Here is a 19,875-nt window from a genome sequence, read left to right on the forward strand (position 1 = left end):
GTTTCATATACAATGTATTATACTGTATATATATTACATATAGAGTATATAATATTTACGCAAATTATATAAAATAGAAAATATGTTAAAAATGAAATACTATTGGAAAATCATATGGAATTCAAATTAACTGTACTCATATTGAAGACTAATTAGATGGTAAAATATTTTGACTCAAGACTTACTTCTGTCATTAAACTCTTTAAGGAAATGATTTAACTAAGACACTTTCATCATGTGGAATCATGTTTAAAACATAATGAAAGTAGAACAACAGAACTTTTTTCTTTTTCTTACCACGGGAAAAGCTACACGTGACAGCAGCTGCCATCTTCTGAGGACACACCCCACCCTGCCAGATGTCTTTTTCACAAAGCAGTATATTTTCTTCATCTCCTCGGCAACGGACATTGCTCCAATAAATGGGAATAAGGCCCAGTCCAGAAAACGGGGTTTGTTTTGCTATTCCTTTTCCTCTGGAAGTACAATGAGCAATACTAAGTTTATCAAATGTAGGCAAAATTTTTTATCAAAACATTTGGATTTGAAAAAAAAATGGAAGAAATCAACAAAGATGAATATGGAAGAAAAGAAGAAAGAAAGAAGAAAAACACAAAATATTACATAAATTCAAGAAATCAAAACATCAGATCACAACGTGGGTTGCCTACCTATGGAATTCTTTTCATCAATCTTGAATAACTAGTTTATGTGCCTTTACCATCAATGACTGATTTAGAAGAAAATGGACAAGTACTGCAGATATAAAAGTAAGGCTTTGTGCAAGAGGTGTGTCACAAGCTTCAGCGACGCTTGGACTCCAGTCTGGACTCAGCTAAAAGTCATGCCAAGCTGCAAGTAACTCGAAGGCTTTGTCTTTTAATGTGCCAAAAGAAAAATCTGGATGCTTGAAGATTCTCTCTCACTCTAACATTCTAGGTTAGCATTTTCAAAATTATTATTACTACATTTAAGCACAATAATATCACGGGAAGCAATCCATTTATAATTTTTAAAACCTTACACTATATATAGTATTTGCTAGCAAGACTTTGAAACCAATTAATAAAATAGCAACATGCATCTCTTTCCTAATACCAGGAGAGTATTTTAAAAAGAAAAAATGAAAATAATAGCATACAGATGGGCTTTGCTTTTAGCTCATCTAATCCACATATTTTTTTAAGTAACCTCTGCTGTGTACAAACTGGCATTAAATTTTAAAAAGATGAAATGCTTATCTGATTAACATGCTAATCTCTACAATTGTCTCCATGCTGCAGCATTCCATCAACCAAACTAAACATTTGGGGTATATCTAAAATGTAAATGTGTCTTCACAGCAATATATAAAGCTGGGTTTCTCTGATTTTATTGTGCAATTCCTTTTTTTTTTTTTAATGGACTACTGAGACATGATACTATATAAGCAGCTGAATCAGCTTATCTGAAGTTTGTCGAATAATAGTTCACATACTTTCATCAATCAAAAGACTAATAAACCACACAGTAGTTCACACTTCCACTATAGCGTTCTTGTTTCTTTGTATCTCGCAGAAAATTTTATTCCTTTCTGATTTTCTGGGGTAATAAAAGCACAAATAGGTATGTATATAAAGGAAGACATTGACATCAGCCTACCAATTTATTACATCTCTTGCCCTTCAAAGGAAAAAGCATGAAATCAACATTCTTTGTGACCTGCCCACCTGCCAATGTCTGTTTGCCAGACTAAGTATTCATGATAAAAAACAGTAATTAACATTTCCAAGCACCATAACACTTTATAGGCTCTGGCCTTACTCCTTCTTTCATCCTGATTTATATCAACTCATCAAAATAATTAATTAACTTTAATTTACTATGGTAACCCTATTTATTGCTCTAACAGCACCAAAAGCCTAAGCAAAATTTAGGCCTTCAAGCCTTGCCTCTACCCAATACTCATTCCTTACCTTCCTAGTGGGAAGACATGAGAAATCTAGTAAATTAAAGTTCTACTTCTTCATTTTGTGTCATCATATTACCACTCTGATTATTAATGCAAAATACTTGCAAACTGCAAACTTTTTTTTTCAGTCTTTTAGACTGTATTTTTTTATAATAAAATATTTTCCATGCTTTCTAAAGATCTCTGGTGATAAAGGCCAAGAAAAAGCATAAGTTAAGTGTGCTTAGAAAATATAAAGGAGACACAAAAACAAAAGAATAAGAAAAACAAAAAACCTGTTTTCCCAAAAAGAAGCCTTCTGCTCCTGGTGAAACTCTATGGCACAAGGTATAAAAATGCTGGGACTGATGAATTCAAAATATACTGACTTGTTTTAAAGACAGTGCCTAGGGTTACAGTGGAGCCAGTTCCCAGGCTGGCAGCTGTTCAGGACAGCAGGACACTGCCAGAGCTGACAGAAGCTGCCATCTTCTACAGGACCTCCTCAGCACCAAAACCTAAGGCCTGGGGACATCACCACTTCCCCATCAAGGACAAGGGCACAGGTAAGCATTGCCCCTTTCACACACAAATGGAACTTGTGGGTGGATAAAAGCAGAAAGCTAAAATCCAATGTCAACAACCAGCTAAGGCTGTGCTAATTAATTAACTATAATTAGTAATTAAAATAATTATAATTAATTCATTATAATTCTAAGAAATTATAATTTTTAGAATTAAATCCTTGGAATTTGTAAAGGCAAAACTTGCTTCAAATGCCTCTGTATTTTGTTAAAGACAAAGACCAAAAGATGCTTTTACATTTGCCCACTTGGTATTTGCCCATTTCCTAGTTCAGCCCCAGGTAGTAATATGTGAAGTACATTTGCATGTGACAGAATTCATTTCTTCCATTTGGGGGCCCTTTCTTTATAGCTCTTTTGTGAAAAGTGAGAATGAGGAAAGTGACAGTAAGAAACGAAGATACAAGCTTTACAAAGCAATGACCGGCACCCAGCATTATTCTCAGATACTAGCAGACTGATTTGGTCAGGGATGGGTGCACTCACCCCAGCTGCAGCTGGTGACAAATGACTGATGCATCAGAATCATCCCAGTGGCTGCTACAGACAGTGCCCCAAGCTCCACTTGCATATACTTCCACTGTGCCTTCAAACTCATTTTTGCCGCCACGAAGTCGTACTGATCCTAAAGTGGAAAAGAATTCCAAAATCCTTTAATAGTAAATAATCATTTGAACATATTGAGCCAGTCCTGGGTTAACATGATTTTTAAACTTAAGTAGTAAGGGATCCAGGCAGAATAATTTGGCCTCCACTGTGTGTGGCATGTGTTTCTTCCTTTAAGTGAGGATTTAGCAAGTTCCTTCTTTTTTTGTAATTAACATCCTGATGTTAATGCTAATTATATTTTCTTTTTTATCTAGGCAAGCAGACAGTCCTATTACAATTTTTTTCTTTATTCCATTATCTCTTCATCAAGAAGCAACCACTGTAATTTTCAAAGGGGAAAAAGAGGAAGAGTATGACTAATATCAGATCTTGTATTTCAAATACTAGATTACATCACATATGAAGTTTTTATCATTTATTACTTTCCTCTTCTCATGAGGTCATCAATAAGAAACACAGAAACAAAATTAAATGTTCTGCATATGAATTAGCTGTAATTAGCTGTGTTATATCTTCCATTTGATTTTTCATCCACCAAAGAAAAATAAAATGTGTTTTCCGCTTTTAACTTTCAGTAGTACTCATTAAAATTCTGAAGATTATGTCCATAATTTCAAGAAGATGTTCATTTTGAAAATATTGCCTAATGCTACTCTTGGAAAAATAGCCGTTAGGTAGTATGTATAATTGAATGCCCCCTGGAAACTCACCTCCTCTAATATACCACACCCAAAGAGCTGTCCCAAAGTCCACAATTTAAGTCATTCTTTTCCGTCTTTAAAAGAGCCAAGATTTAAATTCAAGCAGCCCTGGGAAAGATAACACTTTGGTCTTATCCCTTAAGTGTGGTTCAAGGCCCTACATTCCTCTTCTCATTGGAACTGGTGTTGGAGCAGGCACTGGGATGCAGCAAGTGGGACAATTGAGCAGAGACAGAATTAACCTCAGACAACTTAAGAATTGCATAAAATTCTGTTTAAAATCACCTACAGTGGTCTTTATTTCATAGGTAAGAAAATTAAGGAATTAATTTTAAAAATCAATCCTATCCCAAAAATCTAGCATAATTTGCATATTTCAAAGTTACTATGTATGGCTTCATAATAACTTCCAAAAATATTAGATTCACAAAGTGCCCATTCATTTCATTTGTACAGGCTTAGTCATCCACCACTATTATTTTCCACATCATCATCCTTTAAAAATGTAAGCATTTAAGAAAAACATATTATATTTCTCATGACAAAAACAAAGTCTCATTTAATTCAAACAAAAGGCAATAATAAATGGAGGCAAACATTGTACAGTACTGCCAAATCCTGACTATTCAGGAATGAACAGGGCATGGGTCAATTCATATGACAAATCATCTAAAACTCATTCATATATTCTAAAGCTCTTTAATTCACACTAAGCAAGAGGAAGACCTGCCTAGCTCAGTGAAGTATGAACTACAGAATATTTTTAAGGCAGTATTTCTGAAGAGTTCAACAGATCTTGAATGGTTTTTTATATCACAAAACTTCTTCTACAGAGGTCCACGTAATATTATGCACATCACAAATGTCAGCAGTTTATTTTAGTCAAAGAATTAATTTGTTGACCTCAAGCAAACTTTATTTGAATTGCTATTTAATCTATTATTTCTTTACTAATTCCTCCCCTTAATCACGAAGTTACTCATGTCAGAAGGGCTGGAAGATAGTTCCAGTAATGAAAACAAAGGAAATGTGTACTTATGCACATATGCACATCAAGTGATCATAAGATTTAAAATAGTGCCTACATCAAAAAGCTATCAAGAAGAAATGATGTACACACAGAATCTAAATGATTGAGGCACTTAGAGGTGAGAAGAAGAAAATCCTGAGTAAAGTATAATTATGACCATAACAATATAATGGCAATGATAGAGCTGGAAATAGTTTCCAGGTCAACTATCAGCTGCACCATCATTTTCTCTAACGCTCCAAGCACACTGTGAAAGCCTGGATTCATTTAGCAGTATCTGCTATATGGCAAGAAATGTGCAGTGCTCATCCAATTTTCCTTTAACAAATGAATACAAATATTTGCAATTCTTAAAAGGCAATTTGCATGTCAATGACTAATGAATTCTATGTCAGATTCCACTTGAGGCACAGCCAGTCCTAACGCACACCTTCCTAACAGTGCCCTCCACTTAGAAAAGTGCCCTTTCGGCCGGGCGCGGTGGCTCAAGCCTGTAATCCCAGCACTTTGGGAGGCCGAGACGGGCGGATCACGAGGTCAGGAGATCGAGACCATCCTGGCTAACACGGTGAAACCCCGTCTCTACTAAAAAAAATACAAAAAACTAGCTGGGCGAGGTGGCGGGCGCCTGTAGTCCCAGCTACTCGGGAGGCTGAGGCAGGAGAATGGCGTGAACCCAGGAGGCGGAGCTTGCAGTGAGCTGAGATCCGGCCACTGCACTCCAGCCTGGGCGACAGAGCGAGACTCCGTCTCAAAAAAACAAAAAAACAAAAAAACAAGAAAAGTGCCCTTTCCTAAGGGCCATAAAAATGTCTATTCTGAGGAAACCATCTACCTAGGGCTCAGAATGAGTATTTATATCATTCTATAAAGCTCAGTTCTTCTAATAATTATTTATTCAAATATGCTCTAAAAGACTAAAAGTTTGAACACACGATTCATTCTACTATAGGAGCCAAGAGAGCTTTCTCTTTGCCTTCTGAAGGTTCACTGACAAGAGGCATATTATTAGGATAAAAGGCGTATACATTTATTTGATCATGGTTTTACGTGACGTGGGAGCCTTTAGAACGAGGACCCAAAACTATAGGGGATATTGCCCATTTTTATGTTTAGGTTTAACAAAGTGTGGACAGCCATGTAGAAATATGATTGGACAAAACAGGTAGGATCTAATCTTAATAGACTGAGTGGGGAAACCCAGTAATGCTTATCAGTTTAGATTTTTCTTGGCCTCTTTGAGTTTTGTTTTGTTTTTTTCTGGGTATGAAGAACCCTCTCTGGAACGGGGGGTCTTATGACATGTAATCAAACACGGTAGGTCAGATAAATTTTTAAGGCCAGTCTTTACACAGAAAACTGGCGCACGAGGGGAGTTCAGTAATATTTTTAGGCTTTATGGCTGACTGTGGAAACAAGGCATTCTGGTGTCTATGGCCCACCTTGGGAAAGAGGAATTCTAGTTTCTGTGGCTAACCTCAGGGGAAAAGGAAGCTCCAGTGACAGGAAAGTAGGAAAAGATCAAAGGAAAACTTGTTTCTGAGACTACTTCTGAGGCCTCCGTTTGGGGATATCATTTTGTGAGACCCAACTCTATATACATTTAAGCTAAGCAGTAGTTTTCATTTGTTTTTTGCCTTTATTTTGTTCTTGCTGCATTTATTCTCTTAGAACAGCTGAGGTGGTCAAAATCTTAAAAACTGTAATATATAGCTGGACACCATCGCTCACACCTACAATCCCAGCACTTTGGGAGGCCGAGGCAGGTGGATCACCTGGGTCGGGAGTTCAAGACAAGCCTGACCAACATGGAGAAACCCGGTCTCTACTAAAAATACAAAATTAGCTGGGCGTGGTGGCGCATGCCTGTAATTCCAGCTACTTGGGAGGCTGAAGCAGGAAAATCGCTTGAACCCGGGAGGCTGAGGTTGCGACGAGCCGAGATCTCACCACTGCATTCCCGCCTGGGCAACAAGAGCAAAACTCCGTCTCAAAAGCAAACAAACAAACAACAACAACAACAACAAAACAACCTATAACTTATTTCCTTCTACTTATGGATGAAGAAGCTACAGACCAAAGCAACTGAGCAGTTACAGAGCCATGATCAACTATCTCCTAGTTCCCTGCCCTCGTTACTGACCTTCTATCTCCAAACTTAAGCAAAGACCCTGAAATACAATAAGCACCTTTCAAAACTTCAGATATTACTTTATGCATTATACGATGTTAGTGTTCACCATCCTACTGAAAATACAGCAACGAATCCACCACATGTTGTATAGAAATAAGCCAACTAGGCAGAGAAGCATAAAGTAGCCTGAAGTTTCTTTACACTGTGGAACAGGAAAGAAGTGCCTTTCTGGTGCTCCTATAGTTGAGGCTGATCCTCCAGTAGAAGCTGATTTGTCCCACAGTTGTACAAAGTTGTGGGAAGACTATGAATGTGTGTGTGTATACATTTGCACAAATGTATAGGTACGCAATTACACCATGGAGAAAGGGAAATAACCTTAGCTCAAAGAAATCCGCGAAGCTCAAAGCCAACTAAGTGAACTAATTTCTATTGCTGTACCTAACAATAAAGTGATTTGCATAAATTGTAGATGAAATTCTTTGTTTGGCAAGTATTATTCAATTGTCCAATTTTTTATTATCAAGAATTGGTCCCTCACCTTCCACCCACATTCCACTCCAGCAACCAAGCATTCTTCGATACTCATTAGAGTCAGAGCTCGCGTTCCTGAACCACATCCCAGTGTGTGTGATCTAGGGTTGCACTGTCTTAAAGTCTCTCAAGTGCCACGTGCACAGAAAATATTCTATTCTACATACTTCTATCTTTAAAATGCGTTAATAATAATAATTTAAAGTCTCAAGCACAGTAGGTCAATTATATTAGGCATTATAAACATGCAGACCAAACTAGTAAAGGAAGAAAGTCTGGAATTGTACCACTATGCGTGATGGCATGTCATGGAGTGGAGGCCCCAGAGTTCCTGAAATGAACTGCTACCAAAAAAGAAAAAGGTCAACCGTCTGCTGGTGTTATAACTATTTAAAGGCAAAATGTTCCAGTGTACGATAATGTTCAGAATTCTACTATCTTAATTCCTTGACAAAAATGTTTAACTGTTAAACATTTACAGTAAAATAGTTTACAACTGATTTCCTTCTAAGTACATAGGTCAACAGTTTTATAAAGGAAAGAAACCATAAAAGATTCATGTAACAGAAATTTGCTTGATGGACAACTTCACTAGAAAACAGGAATTCCCCAAATGGAGGGACAGACACATTCAAGAAGAGTTCTCTTTAACCATCTTATGAGTCTCAGTCAATACAGGTAGACTAAAAAACAGCTGACTGGATAAAAGTTCCCTTCGCAAGTCTCATTGATTTCTGAGCTCTAGATTTAAGACTAAGGCAAGGCACAGTGGCTCACACCTGTAATCCCAGCACTTGGGGAGGCCAAGGCAAGAGGACTGTTTGAGCCCTGGGATTAGGGATCAGTCTAGACAACAGAGTGAGACACTGTCTTTACAAAAAAAAAAAAACTTAAAAATTAGCCAGGCTTGGTGGCCCATGTGTGTAGTCCCAGCTACTCAGGATACTAAGGCGGAAGAATTGCTTGTACCCAGGAGTTCAAGACAGCAGGGAGCTATAATTGTGCTACTGCATTCCAGTCTAGGTGACAGAGCAAGATTCTGTCTCAAAAAACAAAAAACAAAAATAAAAACAAAACAACCTTCCTTTCCATACTCCATACGTGAAGAAAACCTAAAAGAAATAGGAGAAAAGGAACCAAATGGATCAACTATCTTCATTCTATATACCCAGCTTATTCCAAAATAAAGCAAATGAAAAGATATCCCTGTTTAGCCTGGATAGCATAGCAAGACCCCACCTCTACAAAAAATTTTAAAATTAGCTGGACGTGGTGACCCGGACCTGTAATCCCAGCTACTTAGGAGGCTGAGGCAAATGATCACTTGAGCTCAGGCATTCAAGGTTACAGTGAGCTATGACTATGCCACTATACTCCAGCCTGAACAACAAAGCAAGACCCTGTGGGGGGAAAAACAAAGATGCATGCCTGCCTATTAAGTTAACCCCTCATTAAAATGTACTTATAAAATAGCATTACTTAATTTAAATGGAAGAAAATACAGTAAAACAAAGACCCACCCCAACAGTGTTTTCTGAATAAAATTAGTAACAAATATTTTTTAAATCTTTTTTAAAAAATCACAGTTTGATAAAAGAGTAAAAAAACTTCATGTTTTCACACAAATCCTTTCTTGTCTATTACTGAACTCTACAGATGCATAAAATAATTAATTTTAGTCATTTCTATTGTTCTAGTGGAATAGAAAGAAAGCATGCCAGCAACGTGCAGCTAGTGTTCAGATCCTTGACAAAAAGTATACTTAAAGCTGTGAGTGATACAGAAATTTCAATTTATGACCTATTTGAAAGAAAAGAAAAAAACCATTACATGTTGAACAATTTAGTACACATATTTGACATTAAGTTAAACATAAAACTATGTCTCATACCAAATGCAACACTATAAAAATATACTAAATGACCATTCTCTATCAATTATAAAGTATATCCAAAAAATTACAGTATCTGAAAACACCTGAATTGAGGGGCTCTTGGTTGAATTTTTCAAGTACAGTAGGGGATGCTAGGTTAATTTTTATGTTATTTTCTTTCTTCACCATATTCAACAGTACTAAGTTATACCATTTTCATCTATAATTATATTTACCCATTAATTAAACCTGCCATATCTTTGCTAAATAGTATATTTTATTCAAGTCCTCCCAGGTCTAAATGAAATCAAATCATTTTTAACAAACAAGGCATTCGCCTGAACCAAGATCCAACTGAGCTGTATTTGCCTCCATTAGTTCACATTTATAATTCATATTAATTGCTCATTTATTATTCATGTAGACAACTTAAATGCTGAGAAAAAAATCAGTTCATATAGTTCAAAATGAGAGTGCATCATCTGAATTAGCAATTCTACCCATTTACATTGTGCTTATTAGAAATTTATAAATCTTATAAATTATTCCTTAGTTTAAAACATCATACGATATCAAACAAAAAAGATGACTCTGTCCATCGTTAAGTTATAGTAGGCTAACAATACATGCAGATAACCCCAACAGAAGGTTTCACAAATTGTGTGTTCCCAGACCATCTACACATAAACAAATGGTATAGGTGTTACCATTTTATTGTATAGCACTGAGTGATGAAATTGAAACCAAACAATAATCTTCTTGTCTCCCAGATCATGAACCACAGAGAAGGTAATGAAAATGCTTATTATTCTTCTGACACCTCACCCAGAAAATGGCTGTCCTCAACGAGAGAACAAAGGTGAATTTCTGATTCATCTTTATAAATGCCGCCCCTAGTGTGAACACAGTAAATGTTTAATGAATAAATGAAACCTATCCTTACCCTGTTAGAAGAATCAGCATTACACTTTGTATCCCCTCTGCTGATCCTAATAAAAAGTACTGAGGCGAAATGTGCATGTGTGGCTCGTAGGAGGGTAAATATCATTACTTTAGTGTTTTGCATACAATAAATTTTTTATTAATATTGTTGCACTGATTTGTAAGGAGGAGGAGGAGGGGAAGAGGAGACTGCCCTGGAAAAGGAGGATGCTAAAGAGGCAAAAATAAACATTTATTTAGTTTCTAATGACAGCAGACCAACCACGTAGACATCAGTCTAAATCAATTGTTCATATATTGCCTATTTACCATGCAGCTAAGGAGAAGAGATTTCAAAGGACTGCTTTCTTTAAAGTTTAATTCAAGGGGGAAAAAAAACCCCTTGAATTAACCCCTAAATTGAACCCCTAAATTCAAAATTAGAATTAAATCATATAATCATGTTTACTTAGTAAATGAACTAACTTCAGCATTCTCATCAGTTATGGAATTATTCCTTTCAGAAATAAATGTGTCATAATATTTGCCTACAAATAGCATCTTAAGATAAGGAAATACGCTTTGTCAACCAAACCAGTCTAAATGTTATTCATCCAGATATGACTAAAAAAAATTAATGTAGCATTTCACAGCATTTTATAAATTACTTATTGTTAGTTTTTAATTGCATTAAGTTTCCCAAATATAAGGACAAGTCCCAACCATACTCCTTAGCAACCTTTTTGGTTCTGATCAACAACTACCTTGTTTCTTCCTTGCCAGTTGAATCCCCAGATGATTCAGAGGTTAAGCTAACTAATCTATGTAATCATGGTAATTGTACATTTCTTTGCAAAGAGTGTCAGGAAGGAACATATGATCCAGTCTGGGCAAATAAAACGTGGAAGTCTGTGGGGGAAATTCCAGAAAGGTTTCCTTATTGTTTCAAAAGGACATTCCTGCAGAGGGGCTTTCTCTTTCTTCTGCAGGTTGTTCTATCTCTAAGTGAAGCCTGGAATAACCACCAGCCTAAGAATAAAGGCCACGCTTCTTAAGAGGATAAAGGAGCCAAGAAAGTAGCAGAGGAACAGAAGTGTACCATGCTGGAGCTTGCCCATCATATGGACTTCTTTTAATAGGAACAATAAGCCTCCTTATTGTTTCAGTTTTCTATTCTTTGCTATCAAAACCACCCAAATTGATCCAAGCCACATCCATACCCAAATTCATAATTATCATATTTTTTCCAAATCTTCCAAAAGCATCTTTATTTTCACAGTCATAATGTATTATATATAAATTTTGCACCCTTGTTTCCCCTAAACATTATCATAAACACTTTCCTATTATATTTATATGTATAATATTTACAATAATTACTTTAGTAGCTGCATAATATCCATCAAATGCAGGTACCTACGAGTAGTACCTTATTACTGGATATTTCAGTTTCCCTTCAGTTATAAACCAAATTACTTTTACATAGGTCATCTTATCACAAGGGTCCCCAACCCCCAGGCCACGGACCTGTACCTGTACCTGGCCTGTTAGGAACTGGGCTGCCCAGCAGGAGGTGACCGCGAGGTGAGCAAGCGAAGCTTTATCTGTATTTACAGCAGCTCCCCATGGCTCACATTACCACCTGAGCTCTGCCTCCTATCAGATCAGCAGCAGCATTAGATTCTCCTAGGAGCTGGAACTCTATTGTGAACTGTTCATGTGAGGGATCTAGGTTGCATGCTCCTTATGAGAATCTAATGCCTGATGGAACCATCCCCCAGGTCCACGGAAAAACTGCCTTCCACAAAACTGGTGTCTGGTGCCAAAAAGGTTGGGGACTGGTGTCTTAACACATAGGCGCACATATGCACATGCACACATGCACACACACACACACACACACACACACAGACAGTGACCACATAAGTATATATACACCCCTGGACAATAGCTCATAAAAGGCAATAGTAACGGGATATCTTATTTTCTTCTCAAAAAAAACAAAACAAAACAAAAAAACTTCACACTAGTTAAGAATCACTGCGATTCCTAACTAATCTAATCTAAGTATTTGACATCTGCCTTAGTCTGAAAAGCAGATTGAGCTCAATATTTAAAATCAACCAGGAAATGTATCAAATCTGGTATAGCTAATAAATGTTTTTCAGCACCTGCTACATAGAACCAAGATGTAGCACTTAAAAGGGATGGGGGACAGCTTTCAGCTAGCTAACTTTTTAATTAACATTCACTACAAACAACAGATGGAGTTCAATGAGTACAGCCTGTAAACAATAGTACTTGGCCCACATGTCCTCTATCTCTAAATCAAGAGATTTTGGGTGGGTAGGTGCACATGAACAGATGAGCATGACAAGACAAAAAGTCAGATCTGTGATTCATCCTCTCCTCCAAAATCTCAATGATTAAAACTTTCTCATTTATTTAATCTGTTTTACCTCTCAATCATCAGCCACCTATGGTTGGTTTGTAAAAAGGGAGGTTAGCAGCACAGCGTCAAGCAAGTTGCCCCATCTGCCATGCCAACCAGAGACTAGAAAAGTGACTGCCCCTCCTAGGCAGGAAACACTAAGTTATTGCAAGCTATTGTGTTTTATTGCGTTTGTTTTGTTTTTGTTTTAGAGACAGGGTCTTCCTCTGTTGCCCAGAATGGGGTGCAGTGTCATGACTATAGATCACTGCAGCCTCTATCTCCTGGCCTGAAGTGATCCTCTTGCCTCAGCCTCCTAAAGTGCTGCGATTTCAGGCATGAGCCACCATGCTGGGTCACAAGCTATTGTTGGGGGAAATTAGTTGCCTGTTAATTCTTCCTGCAGAAATGCAAAAATAAACTAGCTCAAATTCAATTAATAACCATATTCTGGCCAGTCATGGTAGCTCATGCCTGTAATTCCAGTACTCTGGGAGGCCAAGGCGGGAGAATCACTTGAGCCCAAGAGTTGGAGACCAGCCTGGGCAACATGGCAAAACTCCATCTCTACAAACAATTAAAAAAAAAAAAATTAGCTGGACTGTAGTCCCAGCTACTTCAGAGGCTGAGGTGGGAGAATTGCTTGATCCTGGGAGACAGAGGTTGCAGTGAGCTGAGATGGCATCACTGCACTTTGTCTCTAAAAATAAAAATAAAATAACCATATTCCAGTGAACTAGGTTATTACTATCCTACACTGGTTAAAGGAAAAACCAGAAGTGCCATTTCTAAAACCACACAAAAAGTTACCATTGGCATGCCTTACACCTGCTCCTAAAGCCTAACAGGGTTAAGTCACAGAATGGTGGGCTCAGTTAATCTATATCATCACCTACCACTATACATTTTAGGTGGGTTCTAATGCCCTTCCATGTGTTCTGCCTGACTGTGACAGAGTTTTCACATCCAAATCAATTTGACTGCTCAATAGAAATGCATGTTCCATTCCCAATCCAGATCTGAGAATTACTCAGAGCCTGGGCTAGTCTAGGAATCTGCATTTTAACAAGTCCCAAGGTGATTCTAAATGCTCATAATGAGACCAGCTCCCTGGGCTGATTCAGTGTATTCCCATAGCCAGAATGATTCTTTTTTTTTTTTTTTTTTTTTTTAAGACAGAGTTTCGCTCTTGCTGCCCAGGCTGGAGTGTAATGGCGCGATCTCAGCTCAATGCAACCTCCGCCTCCCGGGTTCAAGCGATTCTCCTGCTTCAGTCTCCCAAGTAGCTGGGATTACAGGCATGTGCCACCATGCCTGGCTACTTTTGTATTTTTAGCAGACACAGGGGTTTCTCCACGTTGGTCAGGCTGGTCTCGAACTCCCGACCTCAGGTGATCCGCCTGCCTCGGCCTCCCAAAGTGCTGGGATTACAGGCGTGAGCCACCGCTCCCGGACCTAGAATGATTCTTTAGTATTAATTTGCAAGTTTCATAAAACCAGGGCCCAGGTATCATGTTTCCTGCTCTCTGACATCTGAGCCACTGGAACATCCACTCCCAGCCCTGGCTCACCTGAGGTCCCCACCTTGCCCCTTCAACCTGGCTTCAATCAACTCTTCACCACGGAGACACCAATTTCCTGATTTTTCCCGATGCAACTAGATATGTAACTCTGGCCACCGGTTTATTTTTTAAAGGAGGGATCACATTACTATGAATTGTTCTTTCCTTTTGCCCTGGATTTCTGTAAAGAAACAAATATGTCCGGCATGGTAGCTCATGCCTGTAATCTCAGGCATGTCCCACTTTGGGACGCTGAAATGAGTGGATCACTTGAGGTCAGGAGTTTGAGACCAGCCTGGGCAACATGGCAAAACCCTATTTCGATTAAAAATACAAAAAATTAGCCGGGCATGGTGGTGCACACCTATAATCTCAGGTACTCGGCAGGTTGAGGCAGGAGAATCATTTGAACCTAGGAGGCAGAGGTTGCACTGAGCTGAGATTGTGCCACTGCACTCCAGCCCAGGTGACAGAGAGAGATCCTGTCTCAAAAAAATTAAAAAAGAAAGAAAGAGAGAGAGAGAGAGAGAGAGAGAGAGAGAGAGGAGAGAGAGAGAAAGAAAGAAAGAGAGAAAGAGAGAAAGAGAGAAAGAGAGAGAGAAAGGGAGAAAGGGAGAAAGAGAGAAACAGAGAAAGAGATATCAGATATTTTTTAAGCCTAAGAGACTGTAAATCATGCATCGGGCCAAACATAATTCTCTTTCTTCCTGTTAGACTAGTCCATAAACTACAAAATGAGGATTACGTGTAAAGAAACACAGCAAAATGAGCTGTGAAGTAAAAATATACATATCTAACCCTATTTTCTCCTGCACTCCTCATAATATGTCTCCACATATTTTCATCCATAAAACGCAGGAACTCACTTATAAGGTTGCTACAAGAATGAAATGAAGCCACAAGAATGAAATGAAGCCAGGAGAATGAAATGAAGCCAGGAGCGGTGGCTCACACCTGTAATCCCAGCACTTTGGGGCAGAGGCAGGTGGATGGCCTGAGGTCAGGAATTCAAGACCAGCCTAGTGAAATATGGTGAAACCCCATCTCTACTAAAAATACAAAAAATAGCCAGGCGTGGTGGCAGGCACCTGAAATCTCAGTTACTCAAGAGGCTGAGGCAGGAGAATCTCTTGAACTAGGGAGGCAGAGGTTGCTGTGAGCTGAGATTGTGCCACTGCACTCCAGCCTGGGTGACAGAGGGAGATTCTGTCAAAAAATTAATAAATAAAAATTAAAAATGAAATGAGAAAATGCACATAAAATGTTTAGTCCAGCATCCAACACAGAATGAATGCACAGTAAGTCCTAGCTAATGTGATCAGGCCAGGTTGTTTTGAGTACATGCTCAGTGCTGCAAAGGTCTTTTAAATTAATTTACTCAAAACTTGCTTTTCTCCTGATGAGGAAATCAAAGCTCTAAGAGTTAAGAGTTTTACCCAACAGTGCACAGCCACTGGCAGAGCCAAAGCAGACACCAGCGTTTTCTAAAGCACAATTCAATATTCTTTTCACCACTCCATGAAACTTTTGTTCACACTCCTAACTGAAATATAGGACCAAGAGAGCCATAAGGTTGAGAATATGCCAGTCATCTCAAAGCTACAGGCTATGCCCAGGCAGACCTGGAGGAGTAAATGATAGAATGAGATTGAGTCTGTGAAAGTCATTCATTATTACACAGTTGATCGTTCTCCTATTTTTTTGTGGTGGTGGGAAGGACATTTATCTCCCATCATGAGTAGTTTCTTTGTTTCTCTTTTGTTCAATCACTTTACTCCAGGAAGTACAAACAACTATTATGCAGTATTTGAGGATTTTGTCTGCTGAGAGTTAGCTAGGAACATAAAGGCATTCAAAAGATTTACATTTCTAGTCAACTGAAGAGGGTGTGGTGGCAGGAAATCCAAGGACAAGTTACTCTCCTTGTCTGAAATATAAGGCTAAGAGTTATGTCAGAAAGAGAGCAACAGATCACTATCATTTTTTAAGTTTAAATTACTTTTCTTGAGTCTGTGCTTATGTACTTAAAAGAGAAGTTGTATATTCTCTCCTACACATTAATTCCCTAACAATTCTCCACTCTTACCTATTCATAAAACTAAGAGTACGCCGGGCGCGGTTGGCTTCACGCCTGTAATCCTAGCACTTTGGGAGGCTGAGGCGGGCGGATCACTACGTCAGGAGATCGAGACCATCCTGGCTAACACGATAAAACCCCGTCTCTACCGAAAAAATACAAAATAATTAGCCGGGCGTGGTGGCGGGCGCCTGTAGTCCCAGCTACTCGGGAAGCTGAGGCAGGAGAATGGGGCGAACCGGGGAGGCAGAGCGTGCAGTGAGCCAAGATCGCGCCACTGCACTACAGTCTGGGTGACAGAGCAAGACTCTGTCTCAAGAAAAAAAAAAACAAAACTAATAATAATATGAAGATTAAAAAAGTCAATGTTTGCTAAACATAAGATTTTACTATAAATAATCTCTCATGGTGAATAACGAGACAATGCTAGCACTCCTTGTTGACATCACCTCAAATATTTTTATAGCCACATTGGCATTCCGTTCATGAAACACAAGTAAAGCGATGACTTCATTCCCAAGGACGAAGGATAATTGATCTTAACCTTCCTATCACTTTTCCTTAACTCAAAGCACTAATGCAATTGAAGGTACTGATAAATAAAATTTCTCCAGGAAATGAATGACATTGTGACAGCTAACCTCCAAGTTACCTCCAAAAAGTACAAAGTACAATGTGATTCAGGATCTCAATTCAGAAAACCCTTTCCCCACAATGTGAATGGAAAGCTGCCAAAAATATTTTGTTGAAAAGAAATTCAAACTTTGGAGGATATTAAGTTTTTCTTCCTCAGTTTTTAAAGAAAAAAAAACTAATTTCAACAAAATTCCAACAATTCAAAATGAAGCAATGTTCAAAGCTGGATTATTCATTTACATTAAATTTATTAGTGGGATGCTTTTATTACCACAAACCTAAAACATTTTGTCACTTTCATCTCCTGATATTACCAACTAATCCTGATTTTCCACATATAACATGTAAAGTTAAGTAATGGCTCTGGAAAACTGTGTATGACTATATCAAGTTGCTACTTCACCAAGATAGTAATATTTCCATCTCTTTTCCCTTTCTTTTTTTTCCAGTCACTAATGATACTTCCTATACTGAGCTAGAGTATGTGAATATGGCTGATTTTGGCCACATAATTTCGCCATACTTTTTAAAACAGAGGTCAACAGTGAAATCAAGGCAAAAATTTTACCACATTTTCCCAAATCAGAGTCTAAAGAATGGAGGGAAGGTTCTTGGTTGTCACGTTAATGTAACATTTCCCTTTCCAGAGCAAGTAATTAGGAACTTTCTCTCCTCCTGTGCCTCTTTAAATATGGTAACCCTATCAACGTAAGCTAATCTAGAGAACAGACGTCCAAAGCACACTGTCATCCAATACACGAGCGCACACACAGTGGCCAGAGGACAGAAACCCAGAGCTCAGCACCTTGCACAGAAACTCTCACCCCTGACAACCTTCACACAAGCACATCTGGCTGGCTTAGATTTGCAGCACCAGTATACCTTACTGGTAACCCAGCTGCAGCCCACCATCACAGCCCGCAATGGAAGCCCACAACCTCACACCCCGTCACTTTTTCCAAGAGACCTGTACGCCGGCCCCAAGCCTCACTAGCTCCGGGCCCGTCCGGAGTGTCCGCGGCCGCCCCGAGGCCACTCACCGTGTCTGCAGTCGCAGTAGCCCCAGTCCACCTTGCCGCGGGCGTCTCCGTAGAAACACCAGGGTCTGCCCGTGCCGTCCGGGCTCCGACAAAAGTTGTGGCGCTGTCCTCGCAGCTGAGCCCAGTTCGCCGGGGGCGACCGCTCCAGGAAGGGTGGCACCTCCGCCCACCGCAGACACGGGGCGCCGAAGTCAGTCACGCTGACCCATAGCTCGCCGGCGGGGCAGCCCCAGGGGTGCGGCCGGGGTGTGTGCCCCGCCTGGAGGGCGTGCGGGCGCTGGGCAGGGAGCGCCCTCGGGGGGCGCGGGAAGCGAGGGAGAGGCGGCGGCGGACGTGTCCTCGGGGGCCGCTGGTGGGTGGGAAGGTAATAGGGGTACTGCGGTCCAGGAGGGGGCGAATGGCGGTGGCGGTGGTGGAGGGAATCATTGAGGACAGAATCAAAGCCAACCACTTCGGGGAGCGCCCCTAACACCAGGGCCAGCACGAAGCGGGCGAGCGTCATGGTGCCAGCGCTGCGGAGTCTGGTCCATGCTCCCCAGCTTCTCCGGCTCGGAGGCGAGAAGAGGAGGGGGCGGGGGCGGGGCTGCCGCGTCCCTCGAATCCCCCAGCCCCCTCCCGCCCCCGCGCGCGGACCGCCCTCGCCTTCCCAACCTCGCCTCCAGCCGCTGGTGCCCTGCCGCGCCTCGGCTCCTGTCCCCCGGGCGGCGACCGCGGGTGGGGGAATCTGAAGCTCAGTCGAGCCCCAGCCGGCAGAGAGAACCTGTAAAGAGAAGGCGCGGACGCAGCGGGGAGCGGTGGGGCCTGAGCCCCAGGTAGCGGCGCAGGCACTAGCCCGGGAACTCTGCCCCCTGGGGGCGGGTGCCGGCCGCGCAGGCGGCTCGGGACCTCCGCTCGGCCCCTGCCAGGCCCACCGCAGTTCGCCCGCACGGGTGCCCGCGCGGAGCACGGTCTTGGCTGCCCCTTGCCAGCATGCAGCACCAGCACAGCCCGGCGTTGGCGGCTCCCAAGTCTGGCACCGGCCCCTGCCGTCATCTCTCCTCCAACCTCGTCGCCCCGTATCTTGTTTCCTGTGTTTTGAAATCTTTACCAAAGTGTGGATGGATTTAGATGCAGCTCTCCCCTGACGACTCCCAGCATAAAAGTTATCAAAGCCCACGAGGAATGTTAAAGCCGTGTCACTGAACTATAAGCTCTTCAAGGACGAGACTACGTTTTATTCAGCTTGATATCCCCGTGCCTAACACCGTGCCCCAGTAAACATTGGCTGAAATTAAATTCCTGAACCGACTCAGGGAAAGGAGCTTGAGCCTTTCTGCTTCCTGCCTCCCACTTTCCAGCCGGCGCCCTGGACACCACCAGTTGTTTGGTTATTATTGGGATTCAGTGAGGCTCTCTTTAATACCAAATTTCCTCTCTAACCAGGGAAGACTTCATCCGTCCCGGTTTCCATCCTATCCAAAAATCCATCCCCCTAGCACCTGCCTCTGTTTTTTTGCAGGGCAAGGGACTTCAGTTAAGCCTATTCATTTGCTTCTCCAGAATAGACTCTGCCTGCTGACAATTTTGAGGCTTCACTGTTGGCTCGACCTCAACTAAGTAGGGCCCTTTCAACACTCCCCGCCTCCCTCCCGCAGGCTCCAAAAAACTGTTGGCTTACAATTAAAAAAAAAAAAATTCACTGGAGCTGGATGTTTTAGTATTTTGCCTTTCAGTTGTTTCTGACTATGCCATCAAAGTTTAACAAGGAAAAGGAAGCCCGTAAAGAAGGCAACATTTTATTTTCTGGCATGGTCATATTTCATTGTGAGAGGGC

The 19,875-nt window shown here is 40.6% G+C and overlaps 1 protein-coding gene across 2 annotated transcripts in view; it reads right to left on the reverse strand.

The window, feature by feature from the left end:
* PRSS12 (serine protease 12) overlaps positions 1 to 18,865 on the reverse strand; it is a 74,629-nt gene extending 55,764 nt beyond the window's left edge. The window contains exons 1-3 of one of the 2 annotated variants that reach the window (XM_005555790.4): positions 18,063 to 18,865; positions 3,001 to 3,139; positions 298 to 476 (exon numbers count right to left, since the gene is read on the reverse strand). In XM_005555790.4, the coding sequence (XP_005555847.3) occupies positions 298 to 476; positions 3,001 to 3,139; positions 18,063 to 18,564 (820 nt within the window). In that variant the 5' untranslated portion in view covers positions 18,565 to 18,865. The remainder of the gene's footprint in view (positions 1 to 297; positions 477 to 3,000; positions 3,140 to 18,062) is intronic. The other variant, XM_065545423.1, reaches the window with a different exon arrangement.
* Positions 18,866 to 19,875: the final 1,010 nt, after the last annotated feature.

The sequence above is a fragment of the Macaca fascicularis genome, chromosome 5, assembly GCF_037993035.2.
Source record: "Macaca fascicularis isolate 582-1 chromosome 5, T2T-MFA8v1.1".
Classification (NCBI taxonomy): Eukaryota; Metazoa; Chordata; class Mammalia; order Primates; family Cercopithecidae; genus Macaca; species Macaca fascicularis.